This window comes from Dipteris shenzhenensis, chromosome 15 (genome assembly GCF_047967505.1).
Source record: "Dipteris shenzhenensis isolate YYH24624 ecotype China chromosome 15, Dip_SZ_1.0, whole genome shotgun sequence".
NCBI classification, from domain to species: domain Eukaryota; kingdom Viridiplantae; phylum Streptophyta; class Polypodiopsida; order Gleicheniales; family Dipteridaceae; genus Dipteris; species Dipteris shenzhenensis.
In genome coordinates, this window is record NC_141610.1 from 18,822,382 (window position 1) to 18,844,415 (window position 22,034).

General features: G+C 44.7%; 1 protein-coding gene across 1 annotated transcript in view; it reads right to left on the reverse strand.

The window, feature by feature from the left end:
* The window catches only part of LOC147893492 (uncharacterized protein C11G11.07-like), a 53,394-nt gene extending 38,667 nt beyond the window's left edge, over positions 1-14,727 (reverse strand). The window contains exons 1-5 of the mRNA XM_087386279.1: positions 14,151-14,727; positions 12,165-12,275; positions 11,920-12,035; positions 11,632-11,819; positions 10,228-10,547 (exon numbers count right to left, since the gene is read on the reverse strand). Of these exons, the coding sequence (XP_087242405.1) occupies positions 10,228-10,547; positions 11,632-11,819; positions 11,920-12,035; positions 12,165-12,275; positions 14,151-14,678 (1,263 nt within the window). The 5' untranslated portion in view covers positions 14,679-14,727. The remainder of the gene's footprint in view (positions 1-10,227; positions 10,548-11,631; positions 11,820-11,919; positions 12,036-12,164; positions 12,276-14,150) is intronic.
* Between the last annotated feature and the right edge of the window lie 7,307 nt (positions 14,728-22,034).

Sequence of the window (22,034 nt, forward strand, 5' to 3'; positions counted from 1 at the left end):
CGTTGACTTCAGGAGAGTGTGCTAAGTTATCACCTCGATACTGTGGGCCGTGGTTAATTCTGAAAAGAATAGGCAGTGTAGCCTATAAATTAGAATTGCCACAGGGGTGTAAGGTGCACCCGGTTTTTCATGTTTCGCGCTTAAAGAAATTTTTGCATACAGGTGACTCACTAATCGAAGGTGTGGTTTTGTTTCAGGAGATAGAGGATATTGCAAGGCGCAAACCAACAAGAATCCTGGACCGAGGAACAATGCAAATACGAAATCGGAAGATACCCACGGTGTTGGTTGCATGGCATGGTCAGCCTCTATCGGAAGCTACCTGGGAATCCGTGTACCAGTTGCGGAGAGCATTCCCAGATTTCATCATCGAGGACGCTGATGCTTGAAGAGGGAAGGAATGTTATGCTCTAGCCGAGATAGCATGACCTCGGATAGATCGGTGGGCATTTTCTCTTAGATGACCAACTTTTGTAATAATTAATGTGCGTAATTAAATGGTCAAGAGAAGTAACTGCCAAGGTCCTAGGTGAGGGCGTAATGGCATTGACTAGATAGTTCTAATAGGGCTAGGACCTAGGTGCATCTAATGTGTAAATTGCCAAGGGGCAATTGTTTTAAAAGGGAACTCCAAGAGAGGGGTGAAAAAGGATGCATCTAAGTAAGGGCCTAAAATGTGACATGTGGCCAAGAACTATCTAGGGAGATTGGGGTCTCAAGGATAAGGATGAGAAAAGAATAACGAAAATACATACGTAATGAGACGAATCCTGTCTTGAGAGTATGGCTGGGTGGATAAACGAGTTGCCAACGCCCGTGACTACAGGAGTCTAGGAATTAACTTGGGAAGGGTGTTACAAGCCTCCTCCAAAAGGCCGAACGGTGTTGCCTACATGCTAGGGCATACACATTCAGGATCCCAATCTTAGACTCTCCCATCCTAACTCCCGTCCAAACTACCCATCCTGAGATAAGCTCACACTGATCATAAACCTCTAGAGCCATTGTCTACGAGACCGAGATACAACCCCTCCGCTCCGTCCTATTGCAAGGGACCACACCTCCGAGCCTCTCCTTGGAAGGAGATGGTGTCGCCGCCTAATGTTTGATGCTGAGAACATATGCTCCTAAATCAAAAGAATGTCCACTACCCACCCTACCATAGCCCTCTCCAGCTCCTGCTAAAGGATAAGTACTACGGTTGACTACGAGCACGGTCATGGAGCCCGTGCACGTTCCAACTCACTAAGGTCCAACTCATTAGGACTTGTTGAATCTCCTCGGCCTACAAGAGGTCCTCTGGGATGCGGACCCCTTTTGGGGAAGACCTCGACGGCACTACTCTAAGTGGAGTACTGCTGGAGAGTGGTCTGACATTGTGGTGCCTGCCAAAATCCCAGTAGAGCCGCCTTTGTGCAATGCCCAGTCCCCAACGTAGAAGCAGTCTAGCCTCTCAAGCAATCCATCATGTCTCCTCTGTCCAAAAGAGAAGAGGAGAATGCCAAGTATCGTGCTGAACTCTGGCTCTCGCCACGGGTCTCTGCCCCACTGATCAAAACGACGAACTTCTCCCAAGTGCTCCGCTCTGCTGCTGGCATCTCAGAGAAGGAGACACCGCCCTGCTTGTCCTCCCCAAACTCCAGATTGTTGAGGTCCCCTCCAACAATCCATGAATCTACATCCAACCTCCTCCAAAAGGCCGAACGGTGTTGTCTGCACACGGGGGCATACACATTTAGGATCCCAATCTTGGACTCTCCCATCCTAACTCCCATCCAAACTGCCCGTCCTAGGATAAGCTTGCCTGATCATAAACCTTTAGAGCCACCATCTACGAGACCGAGATGCGGGAGACCACACCTCTGAGTCTCTCCCCGGAAGGAGGTGGTGTCGCTGCCTAATGTCTAATACTGAGAACATATTCTCCTAAATCAAAAGAATGTCCACTACCCACCCTACCATAGCCCTCTCCAAGTCCTGCCCTACCACAACCCTCTCCAACTCTTGCTCAAGGATCAGGTACTACGGTTGACTACGAGCACAATCATGCAACCCGTGCACGTTCCAACTCACTAAGGTCCAGCTCATCAGAATGGGGATGCAGAAAACAAGGCTCTCCTGAAAGTGGATGCCTGTTCCAAAAAGACTGCCTTATGTGATTTTGCCAAGGGTTTGGAGGACGAGTAGTCTATCTGTACGTCGGCTTACGAGGGTGGACACCGGCTCAATGCCAATCTTCCATGCCCACTTCATCATGAAGGAGACTTCCACCCCGAAGAACTATGCACACTTTTAAAGCGGCCAATAGTGTGCCTGGTCAACCTTTGCCCCAAGTGACAATCTGATCACTCATCTTTCACGTAAAGCCCAGTGGAACGTTCAACTCAGCACCATGGGCGTGCCAAAGTGGGTGCCTGGAGGACAAGTACTCTGTGTCTACACGTTGGCGTACAAGGGTGGACACCGGCTCAATGCCAATCTTCCATGCCCACTTCATCATGAAGGAGACTTCCACCCCGAACAAATCCGCATACTTCTGAAGCGAAAAGTACTGTGCCTGATCAACCTTTGCCTCAAGTGACAATCTAATCACTCCTACCGCCAAAAACCACAACGGTGTCTCCCGCGTGAAGCCCAACTGAAAGTTCACCTCAACACCATAGGTGTGCCAAAGGTCTAGTCCTTGTGGTCCCATCCACTCGTCCATCATGCGTGAGATCTGATCTCCCAGTATAGCATCAAACATCACTGGGGACCACTTCTCCAGCCATGTGGAGGCGAACAAGAATCTCCAAACTAAGTGTTTTGGAGCCCACTACATTGATCGAACCCCCTTTCCAGGGCTGCAAGATCACAAGCCTTACCTCCAAGGGTAGAGAGTAAGAGTCCAAAATTTCTAGATGATTCCAAGGTCCCAATCTCTAGAAGTCTCGCACTAAGGGACGCCCTGGCTCCCCCTCGAATAGAAAGAGAGGACGGGATGCTACAAAGAGGAAGCGAAAGGGGACGTTGTCTTACCCCTGCCCGCTAGCAAGAAAGTCGAGGGAGGGAAGGGTAGGGAGGCTGAAAAACCTACTAAGGAGGTGGAGAGGGGGACGGAGGGGGAGGAGGGAGAGGGGCAAGCGGAAGGAGAGGGACGGGTGGTGAGGATGACCATAGCAAGAGGGTTGAGAGGGAGGAGGCTAAGGGAACCCAGGAGAGAGGAGGGGAAGTGGAGAGAGAGAGGGATCTAGGGAGGAGGAGCAGGGGGGAGAAGGAGCGACCATCGGCACCCCCTGTTGATCAGGCTCACCGGACTCTGAATCCACTCCCCCTCAGCCACTGCTATGCTAACATCCGCAACTTCCGCCATCGCAGCATCAAGAGTTCCTTGGGCTTGCTGTTGATGCAAAGGTGAAAGCGGACTCTGGACCTCCATCACATAAAGATCACCTGGCTGAGCAGTGGCCCCTGCCATTGGGGGTGGGTCTCCACGTATGGACTTTGCTGCTGCTCCTTAGGTGCCTCTCGAGGAACTCTGTCTCTCTCTGCGTCTAGCCCTCTGCCTGCGGCACTTTCGAGCATGTTTGCTTGGTTTCTTTTTCTTTTTAACATGGGTCCAATCGCCTTCTGGAGAGGTCACCCAGGGTGTCTAGAGCTCCTGTTGCTCCTGTCTCGGGGAACTGGGCTCTGGCCTGCTGACTCTACCTACTCTGTGGGGATAGGGGAGGAGACGCTCAACCTTGGCCACAAGGGCAATCTTTGGCTAGGTGACCCATCTGTCTGCAACGAAGACACTAGTCTGGTAACCCAAAAATCTCCACTCGCTAACGAAGTGTACCCTCTTCCAGGGTCTCAAGGAGGATCAACTCTGGGAGGGACTCTGGGCTCTCAACCACCAGTCTGATCCTAGGGACCCCGTCCTCTGCTACCACTGATGCGACTAAATCTGGCGGAGACTCCAGCACAATGCTACATGCTCGACCAATGGAGGGAAGGATGTCTTGATATTCCTTTGGGAGCCCTGGAAAGCAAAACATAACCAAAAAACGAGGAGCACGGTGTGTTATGTCCATGTCCTCCACTGTAAAGCCATGGTGCCAAGGAAAGAGGTACACCAGATGTGGACCAAGGAGGATGGGGCTTTGCTCTACGAGTGTCGAGGCAGTGTCAGGGCAGCTCAACTGGATGAGGAATACGCCTCTTCCATAGATGGTGACCTCCTGAATGTGGTCACCCTCTAGTGCCAAGCTCGTCTGGATCCACTCTCGCACCTATCTCCTTGTGGGAGTGAGGCCCACAATTATACCCACGATCACCTTATCATGGAGGGATTGAACTGCCTACTGTACCTATTGCTTGTCGACTAGGAAAAGAAAAACCTTAACGGCTGTAGGATTCGAGGGTGCTACCATAGAGCCCTTCTGGCCAGACCAAGGGTCACCACCAAGATTTTCTTTCACCGAACAAGCACAAACACTCCCGCTGCACGGAGGAGAAAGATAAAAAAGGAGGAGGTGAAACAGAAAGATGTCAAGGAGGAGACGAGAGAGAGAGAAAGAGAGAGAGAAGATGAGGCGAAACAAGGAGCGGACAAGGGCAAACTGAGGGAAGGAGGAAGAAGACAAGGAGTGAGGCGGAAAAAGAAGAGGGGCGGCAAGGGATGGCAAGGAAGAGGAGGCAAAGAGATGGGGGGAGAGAAGTGTAGAGAACGAAGGGAGGCAAGGAAGGCGAGAAGGCGACAAGGGGCAACGGAAGGAGGAGTGAGGGAGACGACGGGAGGCAGAAGAGGGGATGGCGACGAGAGGAAGAGGAGAAGGTGGGGGGAGGTGGAAGGAGTGGCGGGGGTGGAAGAGCAAGCGGGCGAGAGGAGACAAGGGACGGAGGGGAAGCAGAGAAGAGCCGACGGAGGGGAGGAGGTGGGAGGAGGAGATGGCGAAAGGGGCCGAGGAGCGGGCGACAGAGAAGGCGAGGAATGGACGAGACGACAAGAGGCGGAGCTAACAGGAGAGAGGAGGAGGAGGAGGGCAAAGGGAAGGCGGGATAGGCTACGAAAGGGGGGAGAAGGCGAGGCAACGGGACAACCAAGGGCAACGGCAACAGCTCCCTTAGAAAGAGATATCAAATGATCACTTGCAATGGTATTTCAACAGGTTTACATTCATAGGACTTGGGTATCCCCTTTGCAGCCACATACGACCAAAACGAATATCTACACCAACCCAAGTGAGGATCGCCATGCTAGTAGGCCGATGGACAGAGGGCTTGCAAGCACCCACCCCATTTGTGGCACCATTATTGTTGCATCTCAACCTTAAGCCACCCCATTTGTGGCACCGCTATTGTTGTATCTCAACATAAGGCCACCTCATGAGACCCACCATAAGACCAACTTCTTCACAAGAAAGAAAGTAAAGAAGTGACTAGGAATCTATGTATCATGACCTTCACTTTTAGATACACCAAGTCAATAGGAGACTACACAGAGAGCTTGCATGTCATGACGAGAAATCACTAATCCGTGATTAGTAGACATTGAAAACATTATTATATGTTATACGCCAATGGTGTAACATGTATTTGTATTTATGATGGACTGTCTTTGGAACATATCTAACGTCTTTTATTAGTGTCCTCGGCTCCTCGCTGAGGCGAGATACCTACTGACAGTGTGTGGTAGCCTAATGTCGAGATGCAACAATAATGGTGTCATGAGGTAGGTGGTCGCAAGCAACAATGGTGCCATGTATGGGGCGGGTGCTTGCAATGTGAAGAACCAATCTTCTCAAGAATGCAAATGTGTGCAATGCATGCAGAATTTGAATGCCAATTGGCCCTCCAATGGGAAAGAGCGCCCTCGTGAGAGTACTTGTTTCTATTTTTGACCTACATGCAAGGTGGGAGAGAGATGGTGGATGAATGCAAGGTGAATGAAAAAATGCTACGTGAGATAGGGTGATACCCTTTCATTAATGTCCCTTGAGATCACTCAAGTTCCATCTTCCCATTTACACCTACCCTTAGCCTATGACCCATGCATCTACCATTCAATGTACCTTAACGAACCCTTCCCTTCCTATTGCCCCTAGGACCTAGACACGTGTGTGCACATTTTTATTAATAGAATAAGTATTACATGCCTAAATTCAATGCCGTCTGAAGCAGTGGCTCTAGCTCGACTAGTCCTATCTACTGAGATGATCCACCGCCATAACAAATCGGTCGGTGTCCATCATAAATACAAATACATGTTACACCATTGGCGTATAATATATAATAATGTTTTCAATGTCTACTAATCAAGGATTAGTGATTTCTCTTGTCATGACACTCCCTCCTGCTTGAATGGGCAGAAGTCCTCTTTTGGATCCTCTCTTGTCTCTTTCTCTTGCATACGCTTCTCTTTTACTTCTGCATTTGCATCTCCTCTTCATAATCTGCAAATATTCTTCTCTTGGCAGTACACGATCTCTTCTGAATCAAAACTTAAATCCCATCTTCAAGTTCCGATTCCTCTTGATGCTGAATATTCAAAATGCAGAAGTACCACTGCAGTGCTTCTTCAATATGTCTTCATACTCCGGATTCTCTTCTGAATACCAAGCTGCTGAAATCTCTTTATAGTAACCTGCTCAATAAGCTGAAACATATTCTCAACAAATCGGTCAGTATTAAAACGATTCTCACTCAAATGTGTTATTGAACTAGATAGACTTTGGCTATAGATGATTTTGCGATGGAGAACTACTTAGTCTGTAGAAACTATAGACCTTCAATTTCTTTTTCCAACTCTTCTATTTCAGCCCTATTCATCCTATCAGACGCTCTACACGGATTTTTCTCCGTCTATACTCCACAATGAATATGTCTACTCTCTATTCAATTCACACATCCATACACCAGTGTTGGCTGAATGGATAGCATTTACTCTTGGTTCTATGTTCACCGTAGAGTCTTGGGATGAGGAGGTAGAAGCCTCACCCTCTTACTTGGATGCTTTGCCTTTTCGTTTTATAGAATTTGTTTTGGCAATTTTGGCTAATAGAGTAGGACATTTATGCCATGGATGCCCTGGCTTATGTTTCTTACATCCGAAACATTTACCCTCCTTAATTAGCTTTGTCATGGAAGGAAATGGTATCCATCCAAGACGTGATTGGTTGTTAACATTTTGTACAATAGCTTTCTCTTTTCCTTTGTTGAAGGGTTTATGAGGATCCAATTTCCTCTCAACAATCTCAGCCAATTTAGTGAGGTCTTTCGAGGTGGTTGGGTTGAACATTTCAACCTCATACCTCACTTTTGGGGTCAAGGCTGCTAAATACTTCTTTCTTCTATCATCCTCACTCTTCTCAAGTAACTCTAAAGAGAGTTTCCAAAACCTAGCTGTAAATTCAGCGTCATTCTCATTATCGAATTGCCTGAACCTTACCCAACAGAAGGTCAATTCTTCTTCATGCCTCGGAGGCATGAAAGTGGCCTTAAGCTGCTCTACAAATTTGGACCATTGAAGAATAGGCTCTTTTTCCGTTTGTGATAAAGACCACCATATCAAAGCATCCTTCTGTAGATGTAGTGTGGCAAGAGCAAGCTTCTCGTGGTCGGTCTTATCTCGATGGGCAAAATATAGCTCAAAATGGCAAATCCAATTTAGGATTTTATCTGCCTCTCTTGCTCCATCATACTTTGGGAACTCTATTCTCTCTCGAGGTTGGAATTTAGCTCTCTTTGAGGGGGAACTTAAATCGTCATCCCCAAAATTCAGCACTCTCTTAGTCCCTAATTTTGTCATAATGGACTGTTCAATCATATGGCTAAGCTGAGAAACCAGCTTATCAACGGAAGACTCCTCTCCCTCTTGCACTTGGATTATAATCCATGTGTATGGGATTTTGAGTTAAAGGCGTAAACTCAGCGCCTTGCTCTAGGATGGACTCGTTTCTCCCTTCATTTCTGAAGGAAAACTTCCTATCAAGAGATTCTTGAAGGAGAGATGAAGGTAAGGGAGGAAAAAGGACAAGTTCATTATTAAATATCCCTTCCCCTTCCATTCTTTCCTTTTAGTAATACAAGAGAGAAAATGACTTGCTGTAATCTCAGAAAAGGGGTTTATTTTATAGCAAAAGTCAAGTGTTGTAGCGTTGGCAGTACTTATCCAACTCCCGCTTCATTTATGTCGAGAAAACACTTGAAATAACCTCTTCTTTCTTCTCTTTTAAGCTTTTCTTCTTATATTTCTGCTGTAAACTGGTGCGCTCCGTTTGGGCTACTTGTTTTGAGCGGATTGGTGCTCTAGATACCATTATAGGGGGTGCTTGATGGGTGGATCACCCCCCTAAAATCTTGTTCCAATCCGACTTTCCGTTGGGGAGAACGGGGGGGTCTCTTTTTCCCACAGCTTAAGGGTCTATTCGCACGGGGGGAGTCATCCCGTTAGGACACCCCGTTCCCCATCCAAAGACCAAAAAAATCAGAGAAAACCCTTACCTTTGAGACTCCAAAAATCAGAGGTTGCATTCCAAAAAACTTAGCTCTTGCTCCACCAATAAACTAGGCTCTTGCTCCACCAATAAACTACAGGATGGCAGCCTGCAATCAGTCTTGCATGCCGGAGTTTGCTGCTCGCCCCGTGGCTTCCACCCCTTCGCGAAGCTTGGCCTCATCGTGTGATGCCTTCCGTGCCACTGCACTCTTTTGACCGTTGCGACGTTTTTCTCGTCGTTGCGCTCTCCCGTCCGCTCGTTTGCCTTCCTGCGCGACAAGGCTTGCAAGTACCGCGATTCATTGCCTATTGTCGTGCATCCTTCACGTACGGACCCTTTTCTATGCTGTGCTGCAGTCCGTGCATGCTCCGCTGTACTCTTCCTTTTCTCCTGCTGTCCCTTTCGTGGATTGTTTCTGCTCTGATACCAAATGTGAAGAACCAACCTTCTCAAGAATACAAATGTGTGCAATGCATGTACAATTTGAATGCCGATTGGCCCTCCAATGGGAAAGAGCGCCCTCCTAAGAGTACTTGTTTCTATTTTTGACCTACATGCAAGGTGGGAGAAAGATGGCGGATGAATGCAAGGTGAATGAAAAAATGCTACGTGAGATTCACAATTAAAGGGTGATACCCTTTCATTAATGTCCCTTGAGATCACTCAAGTTCCATCTTCCCATTTACACCTACCCCTGGCCTATGACCCATGCATCTACCATTCAATGCACCTTAATGCACCCTTCCCTTCCTATTGCCCCTAGGACCTAGACACGTGTGTGCACATTTTTATTGATAGAATAAGTATCACATGTCCAAATTTGTTGCCGTTTGAAGCAATGGCTCCAGCTCGACTAGTCCTATCTACTGAGATGATCCACCGCCATAACAAATCGGTCAATCCAAGACTCCCAATGGGAACCTTGTTGGGCCCACGACGAGCTCAAGCTACTCATGATTAACATATGATACATGGTATAACAGGAACAATTCCTCACATTGAGTTTTCCTAAAGTCATTGGTAACGTATTAGACAGGGAGTAGACACCTCCAGTTCCTCTCATGATGATTTTCAGTTTTGGTCTTATAGCTTTTTTGGCCTTACTTGGGCATTAATCTCTCTCTCTCTCTCTCTCTCTCTCTCTCTCTCTCTCTCTCTCTCTCTTTTAAAGGCATCTAATATGCAAAATGAGAACCAGCTCACATGATCTAGAGGTGGAGAAGGGAAGGTGGGCAAGACTTATGCTCCAAAGAGAAGAAAGAATATGCAAAATCGGCCCCCCAGGAGAAGTGGACAATGAGCAGCATGTAATCTTTACATGTCAGGCCTATGCGCACATTAGAGAAAGATATGATGACAACAAAGGCAGCCTGAAAATCTATTAGAGCAGCCAGCTACAAAGCTAGGAGGTTATCTAAAAGAAGTTTTGGAAAACTGCAACAAGGTACTTGGACTAGCACACAAGCTAGCTCAACAAGTACTAACACATAGCAAGTCGATAGTATTTTCTTTCACTATGTAAAAGATCACTATTTGTTGATAGTGACCCTCAGTTCTATAGATCCTAAAGGGTCCCAAGAGGACTTTAATAAATCGTATCATATCAACTCTCTCTCTCTCTCTCTCCCCCCCACCAAAAACTGCAGCCACAAACTACAAACAACCAATGTCTGCTTCTTCATATCATAAGGATGTATTGCATGAATGTAATGTGTCAACAACCTTACTACTTCTCATCAAGTTTGTTGGGAGGTAAGCAATTAACCTGAGCAGCCGCTCCAAAGAGAGAAACGTGAAGGAGCTCCCCACGCCTAGTGCAAGGAATAGCCACGAGACGAGGCCATGCCTCAACTGCCATCAATGCACCCTCGCTTCCCAAGCCGCCACCACCTCTCGAAGCATCCACGAGCCATTCTAATATAGCTGCTCCATCGGTCCCTGACCTGGCAACAAATGCACCTTCCACAGATCCCACCTCACTCATCAACAAGCAAAGCCCTCGTGCACGTACCAACAATCCTGCATTCTGATCTGTGATCCGTGTAGAGGCTGCTGCATCATACTGCCACTTTTGCACAAGCATAGCTGCCAATTTAACAGGAACCACAACAGTCCAATGTTTACAGAAGACGAGAGCAAAAAAATGACTAACCAGCCCTGAAGCAGAGATAAAGTCAATTGCACACATGGCAAGCCTTCAGTAAAAATAGAAACTTAAAGCAAAGCCTATATTTGTATTCACAGCTTCAAGGTGCATGAATCTCACTGAATATCTTATACCATGTTACTTAAAAATATTTTCTTTAAAGGAGTGTCTGAAACATAACTCTACCACAATCTAAATAACATTGGCCAGCATCACTGGCCCTTGTTTTAAATCTTAAAATCACCAGAACAATAGTACGCATATACCTAGACGAATCAGGGAACATGCCCAAACTCATCCTCTAAAAAACACAACATAGTGCAGTTTCTATACCATCATAGTCACTCATAAGGTTGAAAAAAATAAAGTCTATCATGCACAGCAGGGACTAGCTACTATGACATTTCCACCGACGCCATCAGCACCCCTACGGTGGTTGTAGACCATATTATAAACATTAATACACATCCAACTTGCTAACATAAAAATAAATCCCGATTACAGATTGGAATGTAAAAATGCTAATAACAAAAGTCGTGATCATTGGAAAACATCATCACCAAGAGACAAATTTCAAGGCCAGGATAAACATGTTTTTTTGCCAAGAAGGAAAAGAGAAACATCAAGACCCAGCAGATGTGATATTGCACCACCCAAGAACGTACATGAATCAGACACGATTCACATAAAAGGGGAAGCCGTGAAGAATGTTTCGTATACTACAAGCAGAAGCTATAAACAACACCCAATGGCAAAAAGATCCTGCATGGCTTTACAAGCAGATGATATTCCTTCTAACAAACACGCTACTTCATGATGATATTCCTTCTAGCAAACAAGCTATGTCATGATTGCCTCCTAGCTTAAAGACTTATTATGTAAAGAATACAATATACAGGCTACCCAGGACTTTCTTGTGCTTTATCTACAGTTCACAGATTAATTAAGTAGTCACAAACATTGCCACATTATCCTGCAATATTATGAAGATAACAAAACTTTCCGTTTTGTAAGCAAAGATACCTTTCATCAAGGCAGATACTGCCGCTTCCCTGCCAGGAAGAATGTCTACTTGAGATACTAATTCTGAAAGTGCCCAAACAGCAGCTTGAAAACATCCCTCTATAGAAGACCCCAATGCTTCTAATAAGGAAGAAAATAGCAAAGGATATTCAGAATAAAGTTCCGACAATGTAACACCTGCTTGAATCCTGGAATTCAAAAGAAACAAGCCAAACCATAGGTCACAAATGAGCATGTGCACAAACAAATATAAAGCATCCCAAGTCACCCAATGAGCTGAGAGCTCACCATCGTTCAAAACAAGTAAATATATTCCCTAAGATATCACTTTGTCCACATGAGGTGACAATAGTATTTAAAAAAATGAGAACTTGGGGACAGCAATCCTGCATGCAGTCCCTGACCTGTCCATGGAACAAGTCCACCAAAGCACATCATCTCTAGTTACATACAAGGACAAAACTTCAAGAAGCACAGCTAGAACAATTGAAATCCTGACAGGCATAACTCTAAAACTTTTTCAAGGAACCAACCTCCCATGACAGGTTGCGTGCTCGATGCAGAGTTTCCTCTGCAAGGGCAGTCAACAGGTCAATTATTAAAGGCAACTGAAGTTCGCTCTCTCCAACAGCACTTTCTACTAGCTGCATAAGAAAAGAGGGAATGAAAAGTCTCACACAATGAACTTTTCACACGACAAACAGAAAAAGAAGAGACCTATTTTAGCTTTCCCCTCTGTTACCCTAAGAAATAGGGGAAAGGGAAAAGGAAGCTAAATCTTATATTACATGGTATCGCCTTATTCGATGAGCATAAAATCTATTTCAAAAGAACAGCTGTATTTATGGAGATTTTATGACAAGCTCTATGCAGCTCAGAAACACACCATCCAAAAAGACCAGTTTGAAAACCAAGTGACTTGGGAAATATAGCACGACAAAGATCAATAGCGAATTCTCGCACTCAAAGCTAGATGTGACTTTCAGGTAGCTCCACAGGATAATACTACCTGGCCATTCCCTGTTACATTTTCAGGCAATTCTTATGGCAATTCATACTGAAAACTCAGCTCATTTTCAGGCAATTCTTATGGCAGTTCATACTGAAAACCCAAACCCTGATCATTCAACAAATAGCATCATAGTGGTGCTCTAAATGTGGCACTATGTTTACTCAATAATCCGACCACTTGGAACACGACAACATGTGACTTGAATGTTGCTGCTTGCTGAAGACCTGTGCTTCCCCACCCAATCCCTCATCGGACCCCCTTCAGCTCTCCTTCTCCTTCTCAGCTCACCTCTCCTCCAAAACCTTGTCGGCCTTGATGAAATTGGAGTGGATCACATGAGACTTGGACAGAGGCAAAAGACTGCTGATTTGATTGATTGAGAAGCAGGTACAAGTGCCCATTTTACAGGCTGGGAGAGGCCTATCTTCTGCACACACACACACCCCTCACTGATGATGTCAGTGAGATGATGTCCCACAATCAAGTCAAAATTAATCTACTCAAGTCACCTTTCAAGCTCACAAAGGACAGTCCCAAACCCCTTTCACACTAGCACTCACACTAGAGGCCTAGTTCTCACACTTGGCTACGAAATAGATCAACGAGAAAACCAATCTACAACTATACCGCAATACTGCAATGATGAGGCCTAATTATGTGCACCTCCCGTACCACAGCAATCCCCTCAATCAGCTCAAGACCGGCCGTTGAGACCATCACTCAAACCCCCCTTACTCCTAATTGGGTACTATGTATATTTCATGAACGTAGAACTAAGACTCACACAAAAACTCAAATACAATCATTTTTGGGGGGCTACCCAAAGCAGAGAACCCTTGTTGACACAAGCACACAAACACAACTTAGAAGGCCCAATCCTCGTCAATCTTCTTGAGGTGGACTTGGGCAGTGGCAGCAATTCCAATCAAATTGGCATGGTGCTTTTCTTGTTCCTTTTCCAGCTTGTTGAAACAGTTGGCCTCTATGTAACACGTTCTTTTACAGTACCGGGACTAGATCTTATTAGACCGCTCCATAAAAAGCTTTGTCATATTCCGACCTGCTGCTGCTAACATCTTCCTTGTCACTCCCATCCTTTTCAAGAAGCAGGGCTACAAGGTCTTCATACGTAGTTGCTACCATACGAAGAATCTCTAGAGTATGCTCAAAACGATGCATACCTCACATACTCTTGATAAGCACAACTATTCATCATCTGGTTCACGCTTAAGACTAGCCAGTTTTCGAACCAGTTATCCGAACTTATCACTAAGTTCTTCTTCATCACCTCATCTTAAGGTCATAGAAGTTTAATTTCAAGCCGAATATTTCTTCTAGTCTCTCTCGTATATGCTTGGCAGTAGGTACACAGCACTCCAAGAGGGAGCATAGATTGATTTATTTATTTATCTTTTTTGGGAGGAGGGGGAGCGGATACATGGACGGGGATACTATGGAAATAAATGCACATACTAAAGAAACACTTATCACTGGCCAAAGCGCTCACCTCGTAGCAGGTTTCCGCACCAGCTAGGGCAGCTGCAGCACCTACAACAACACAAAGCCTGGCCCCGACGATCTTATCATGGATATTGGAAGGAAGGTGGCGGACGAGAACGTCATAAATCTCTCGAGCGTCCGTCGCAGCTAACTGAAGCCAGTCGGTTCGGATTTTTGACAGCAGTAAGTTAAGAGAAAAAAATCGAATTTCCTGCTGAAGACCCACATTGGATCCCGTCGGAGGGAAGGAGAGATACAAGCAGGTAGACCATGCCAAGGGAGAAGACAAGAAACTGGTGATCCAATCGTTGGCCAAACGGAGCTGAGGAGGGTGGTTGTTGCCGAAGAGCACGGTGATGATGGCGGACTGCAGCTGTTGTGCTCGTGTGTGCAAAATAAGCTCTGGGTCTGCAGAGATGCTTGGATCCATGTTGGGCAGGCGTTCAAAAGTATCACGAGATTGAACACTAACTGTCAAATGGACTGATGAAACAAGCCATGCCACCGTTTGATTGCTGGCAGGAGCTCCATTCATGTAATGATAACATTCAGAAATGCGATCTTTTCGTGGATGGCGAGCTTCGAAAAATTCACTGCAATAGCTCGAACGGTATCAAATGAAAAGTTCAGGATTCAAATATTAAGTGGTTCCTAATCAGAGAGAGGACGTCCCCTTAATTAGGAGAGAGGATGCCTTCATTACTCCTTAATTAGGAGAGAGGATGCCTTCATTGCTCCTTAATTAGGAGAGAGGAACTTCATTACTCCTTAATCACTCCTTATTTAATTATCAGTCCTCCTTAATCGGCCCTAGTTACTAACTACTTCTCGGTTATAAGAGAATTTCTTTTTTAGCACACACCCCTATAGTGGAGGATTGAAACTCTTCTCTATCTCTTCTCTTCTCTTCTCTATCTCTATATCTCAAACGGAGAGGGGTGCCACTTGGCGCATGGAGGAGAACTTGCATCTCTACTCCTAGCCCCTCCATGTGGAAGTGCCTTGCATGGTAGAAGATTCTCCACTGCCTAACGAAGGGAACACGACCTTGCTATATTCTAGAGATCCCTCCACAGCTCTCGTTGAACATTGCACAATTCAGGAAATTCAAATCGATGGAATCAGGCTGCAGCTTGAGTTTTCCTTTGCTTCCCTAGTTTCGCATTCAGTCTAGAGAGGCTACGTTGGGAATGAGACTATGTTAGGAAGGAGGCTACGTAGGTATGTACTTCGGAATCAAGAGATGGTACATTAGTTTCATCGTCCTGATGGTTTCGTCATACATCACTAACGATCTCGATGCTCATTTTGCAAGTGGTCAAGGGTTGCCTGGAAGCCGACAATGCCGTCGTCATTCAAGTACCCTCAAATTTTTTCACCCAATCGATGCTTCCAACTCTTGCCTTCATCAAAGATATCATGAATGACTTCAATATCGAAATTGTTTGCGAATTTTCTTCACCAGACCCTGTCGTCCAACCAGGCCGATGGCCTACGCTCACGATGTGTAGCTTTTGGACTTTGCCTTACCACGTCACAGTCCACCCATAAAGCTAACCAAAAGTGTTTAGGTTCGGGTCTCTTGCAGTTATATTTCAAGTTGCCAAGCTTTTTCAGGCCGTGAATCTGCCCAACTATAGACCAGATATAAAGGACTTGGATATATCTTGCAAGTGCGATGGTTTGCTGCACCTGCTCCACAACTTGCTGCTCGGATGAGGGAAGCTGAAGGGCATGGGTCAATTCCACCTTCAGGGTGGGAATGTCGAATTGATTGTAGTATCCCACGTGAAGCTTTTACAGGAGGGTAAGGTTGCCAAGCTATATAGAGATGAGTTCCCAGATTGAACGGATATTGCGATTGTATGTGTGTATGGGAGAGCAAATGAGTGAGAAGTGCTATAAATCAATGGATGCTCTAGTCCTCACAAGAGGTCATAGTGTAGAACAAGGGCAATTTGGGTCAAATGTGACATGGCAATCTAGCGTTTCAATCGAGCTTGTTGAAGGAGAACAGATTGGATTGAGAGTGAAACTTTGTTTGTGGAGTGGAGCAAATCCCTCTTTCGTTGGAGATGGAGATAGAAAAGCAAATGAAATGATAGCGTCGCGACTGCACGAAGAATGCACTTCCCTCCATTGATTGTGCACGAACCTACAACAATATATTGGCACTCAACACCACTCTCTCTCCATCCCTCAACAAGGCTTTCAGGATAGGCTGTGGTGACATTGTACAACTATCAGTAGTATCGACATTTAGAAGCTCCAGGATGGGCGTTGGGTGCAAAAGGAGATCATGTGGTCGATGGTGGGAGGACAGGAGACCATGTAGGGTGATTGCTCCAAGTTTCACAACGGCGATTTGCATTGCTGCATGCGAAACCCCACGATTGTTGGACTTGCTACCGAGAGTGCCTTACAACAGTCAGATTGCGAATTACTACAGGGGGGAGTGTTGACAACTTGGGGCCAAGATCCCACCAATGTGGTGGCCGCCTTTCGAATAAGCGTGGGGCAATCTGGCAACATAAACACGACCATGAAGCTCCCCAAGAACATCACGCTCTTGACACCAGGACCGGACCACACTTGCGAGCCTGCAATACTGCTGAGGGTGTGCCATCAAAGTCATTTCCACTCAGGTGCAGATGGCGCGGTGCAGATGGCGCATGGCCGTGAGCTTGCTGACTTAGAGAAGAGGCGTTGTGAAATTGTTGTTTTGGGCATCGAGAACCTTGAGCATAGAGACAAGTTCTCGGTAGGTAAGTGGCATCCTCTCTCTCCAATTTTCAGGCAGTATGGTTTTGGCTTTGTTCCAACACGAGAGGAACGGCAAGCTCAAATGAGAGCAACAGTAAGGGGCAATAGGGTAATGTGTGCATTTGTGATCCTTGAAGTTTAAGTTTTCGTAGCAAACCCATAGCAAACAAGAGTTGCATTGAAATTTTAGAGTGTAGCCTTGCATCCATCCTGGCAAGAACAAGTGAATCATTGATCCAAGCTTTTTCTGCCATCCATGATGTATGATAATCCAAATGGTTAAGATTCCCTGCTCTAGCTAATAAAAACCACGGCTATTATTTGACGGATGGAGAAAAGGTACTCTTTGATGGAAGCCAGTGACAGCCAACATAGAATTGTTTGTTCGTCAGCCTCCTCGAAGCCAGCAGATGATACGCGCTTTGCTGCTCTAAAATGACAAACATGTGTGCAACAAAACGCCAACAAACCCAACATACAGACAACAGCCTATCCATCAACATGGAGGCTTCACTTCTGATCCCAGTTATAACCCATGGATGCTTGGATCTTAAGAGCAATCTATTTAGTGAGAGCTAGAACATTGCAAGGGACACAGAGACGAGGGATGTGGAGATAAGCATGAGCAATGGCAGTAAAGACTTCAGTCCCATGTGGTTGTTCCCACAAGAGAATCTTAGAACCAGAGCGGATGTCTAGATTCTACACAGAGTGCTAGAGAAGAAGCTCCATAGACTATCGATGCCCCAAAGACCAATTTGAGTTGACAAGGATCGAGGACCTTCTATGGTGCAAAGCCTCTTTGAACTAGATGATTAAGATGCTAAGCAGCAGATGCAAGCGAAAGATTCTTGTGCAAATTATAGAAAGTCAAAAGAAGGCCATTCACCGATCAACTCCAATGACTGAGTGGCTAATTGGAAGTATCAATGGCCATTTGAAGACGCAAGGCACTTTAAAAGATGACACACTAGAAGGATTCAATGGTTGGTTGAGGGTCAAAGCTTATTGAACTAGCACAATCAAATTGGAGGGAGGAACCGTTAAACATTAATTTCATCACATTAATTGCACAAGGGTTTTGACACATGAGAAAATCTGCATCTTCTATCTGTATATCCTTATTCAAAGTGGAGTCCATGGCCATAAGAAAGCTTGACAAGGTGAAGTGGATCCTACCTTTCAATGAGGTGATTGTGCTTACATAAATGTGAGTAACTAAGCATTGTGGCTTAAATCTTGAAATTATGCTAGAGGTGAAGTGGATCCTACCTTTCAATGAGGTGATTGTGCTTATGTAAATGCGAGTAACCAAGCATTGTGGCTTAAATCTTGAGATGCACAATTTATGCTCACTAATGCAGCACTAAATGCAATGGCAGGGGAGAGAAATGAGTATTTAAGTGCAGATTCAGTGAATAGTACAGATGAAAATTCATTTCTGTATGCAACAGAGTACCTCAATAGCCTCGACCTTGGGGGTGGTTATCCACCTCATCGATTGGTTTTGATGATAAATGCTCTAATCATTTTGTTGCACAACCTGGATCCACAGAAGGGACTATGCAATGGGACTCATTGATATGCAAAGAATTTCACACCAAGGTGTTGGAGGTCGAGATCATCTCACTGGTACGCATATTGGTAACAAGGTGTTCATTCTGAGGATAACCTTCATTCCTAGCAATTTGCAACTGCCGTTTGATATGAGAAGGAAGCAATTTCCCATTTGATTGGCATTTGACATGACAATTAATAAGGCCTAAGATGTTCGTTCTTGGCTTATACTTGGCAACACGGGTGTTCAACCACAAACAATTATATGTGGCTTTCTCATGTGTACGATCATTAAATGCTATCAAAGTATTTGTTCAAGACAAGGATGATGAGGCCAGTGTTGAGGATTCAAGGGTATCATATCACTAGTAAAAATGTCATAGGACACTTTTATGTCCTGTCAACTTAGCCACTTCCTAGAATTATTCAAAAGCATCCAGAAGGAGGTTTTATTATTTGCCATAATAGCTTATATCCTGAAAAAAACTTGCAATTATTATGGATTGGAATTTGGACCTATTACTTTGAGTTCTACCGAAAGCTTTAAGGTCAACCTAACACCCAAATCTGAAGCTGTTTTCTCAGGTTTTAGATAAAATGGCCATACTTCTTCATTAGAATGAGTTTTTTAAGATTTTGTAAGTTCTAGAGTCTAAGGATAACTATAACACATATGTTTAGATTGCTTTGGAGCTAGATAATCATACTTATTATGATTTATGGCCTTAACTGTAATTTTAGAGAATACTAACAGGCGAGGCGAAATTTGATCTTTTGCAAATTCTTTAACACTTATAGCAAGTTTCAAACTCAGCCATACTTTGTATATGTCTTGAATAGGATATTATGGAGTATAGTGAGTTTTAAGGGGACCCAATTTCATGTAGAACACCAAATTTAAACCGTATTTTGATTGTTCATTATGTTGTAATTCATGCTAAGTTTAACATACAAGGTTTAAAGGGTATCATAAGAACCTTGAAGACTTCAAATTATACTTGTAGGGTTTCTCTAATCATGAATTAGTGATACAAATTAAAAAAGGTTATATGCAAAACACTTATATGCGAGATAATTCAAAACTATAAAAGCGAGGCTTAATATAGGATCTCCTTGAAGACTCCTCCTTGACAACTTCCTTTTTGCGGCTTCTGATGTTGTAGTGCACATTCTTATCATTTCTCTGCAAAGTCAATTCTCTAGTATCCCAGTTTTGAATAGCCTTCACCTTGCGTAGCCAGGGCCTTCCCAAAATCAATGGATAGGCACGTGCATCTGGCTTGGTAGGGATCACCTGAAAAGTAGTCGGCACAGAATTTCCACATACATCCACTTCTAGATTCTTCACAACTCCCAAGGTCTTTACCCTAGAGTTGTTAGCCAATTTGATGCGATAAGGAGAGGTAGTATTAGAGTATTTTAAATCAGCATCTATCATGGTCTTCTCACTCATGGCATTAATCGATGCACCTCCATCAATGTAAACATTAGAAATCACTTGACCATCAATGATCACATCAACCACAGATACATCATCACCAACATCTATATCTACCTTTTGAACAACAGGAATGGCACTTTTGTTCTCTTTCTTCTTTGACACTCTTGTGCTTGCTAGCTTTCCCCATTCTTTCCGTAGTTTTGGAGACAAAGCAAGTAATTGACCAACGGTGATATGAGCTTCCTTTTCTTTAAGGTCGGACAACAAGTCATAGCTTCCAATGCCTTGTCCTAAAGGAAAGTCTGACTGGCTAATTCTCCTTCTAGATGCCTTCTTTTTCTTACTACGGCATTCCTCTTTCTGATGTTCCTCATCTACTTCTTCCTTGCTTTCTTCTTCTTCTTTTGCTTTACCATGCTCCCGTTTAGCCATCATTGCCTCTCTTTCCTCATCCCCTGAAGAAGTTTCTAACAAGGATACTTGTTTTTCTTCTTTCTTTCTCAATCTAGGACACTCGGAGCAATAGTGACCTTTTTCATTACATTCATAGTAGTAAGTGACCCCACTCTTATCTCGAGGCCTATCTTCACTCTTTGGTGGTCTAGGTTGTCATGCATTAACCAAACGCAATTTCAAATCAGCAAACTCTACCATCAATTGGGAGATATTATGATCTAACTCAGAGGACTTTGGTACCTGAGGAGTGCCCATTACCTCCACCTTAGAAGTTGAAGTTGTTGAAGACACAAAAGAGGATTCGATCTTTAGAGAAGCTTCTTTCTTGGTCGCAATGCAAAGTGCCTCCATGTATGTTGTTGGATCTTTACTCGTTACTTTTGAGTGAAGACAAGGCTCCAAAGACATAACAAATTTGCTCATCTTTAAGTGCTCCATCCCTATGAGACTTTGAGGGGCCGATAATGCAGATGCCATAGCTCGCAAAGCTGCCCTTTCATACTTTGTCCATAAAGTTTCATATCGAATTGCCAACGCAGAGACCATCTCACCCTCTCCTTGATAGAACCGGTCCAACTGCAACATCAAAGCATTTGACGACTCCACTACCCCAAATCTCTGCTTCATTGCAGCCACCACTTGGTCCCAGTGTGAAGATAGTGGGAGAGAAGGAAGGAAGCTCACTTGCGACTTTCTCACATACATAATGGGGGAGTACACACAAAGGTGGAGGCTGAAAAAAGTTTCCCTCTTCTTAGTTGTGAAAGCCAAAAGAACTCTAGTACAAAGAAATAGAAGAACCCTATATGTGGGTCTCAAACCAAACTCAGCTAACTAAGGTGGCATACTAACTGAGCCACGAACTAGAGTACATAAGGATAGCTGTCATCCAGCTATTATTCATGGGCGGTGTACCAACCGCATCTGCAGCTAACAAGTCGATGACATAAATGCACAATGGTCACCCTGGCATATCACGAGTGGAGCTCGATATCTCAACACTCCACCTCGAGCTCAATCCCAATTTCTGCACACCAAGCAGGTCTCTGAACTTGCGCAGCTTCTCTGCACCCAATGCCTTCGTGAATATGTCAGCTACCTGATCCTCTGTGCTGACATAAACTAGATCAATAAGACCTTGTAAAACCTTCTCCCGCACATAGTGATAATGCACCTCAATGTGCTTTGTTTTAGCATGATAGACTGGGTTATTTGCCAAGTGTATACTGCTCATGTTGTCACAATAAATGACAACTGGCCCATCTGTAGACTGATGCATATCATAGAGTAGCTTATGCAACCAAGCTACCTCACATGCAGCCATTGCTGCACCCTTGTACTCAGCCTCTGTGCTCGACAAGGCAACTGTAGGCTGTTTCTTGCTGCTCCAAGTGATTGCAGCACTCCCAAAAGAGAACACATATCCACTGGTAGATCGTCTATCAGAGATACTACCAGCCCAATCAGCATCAGTGTATCCATGCAACTGTATCTAAACCCCAGTCTCATAAAATAGTCCATACTGCAATGTGGACTTCACATACCTGAGTATGCGTCTAGCTGCATCCAAATGCAGTTTCCTTGGAGCCTGCATAAACTGACTTACCAATCCAACAGCGCATAGCTCAAATTTGGCCTGGTAATAGTCATATAAATCAAACTTCCTACTATGCG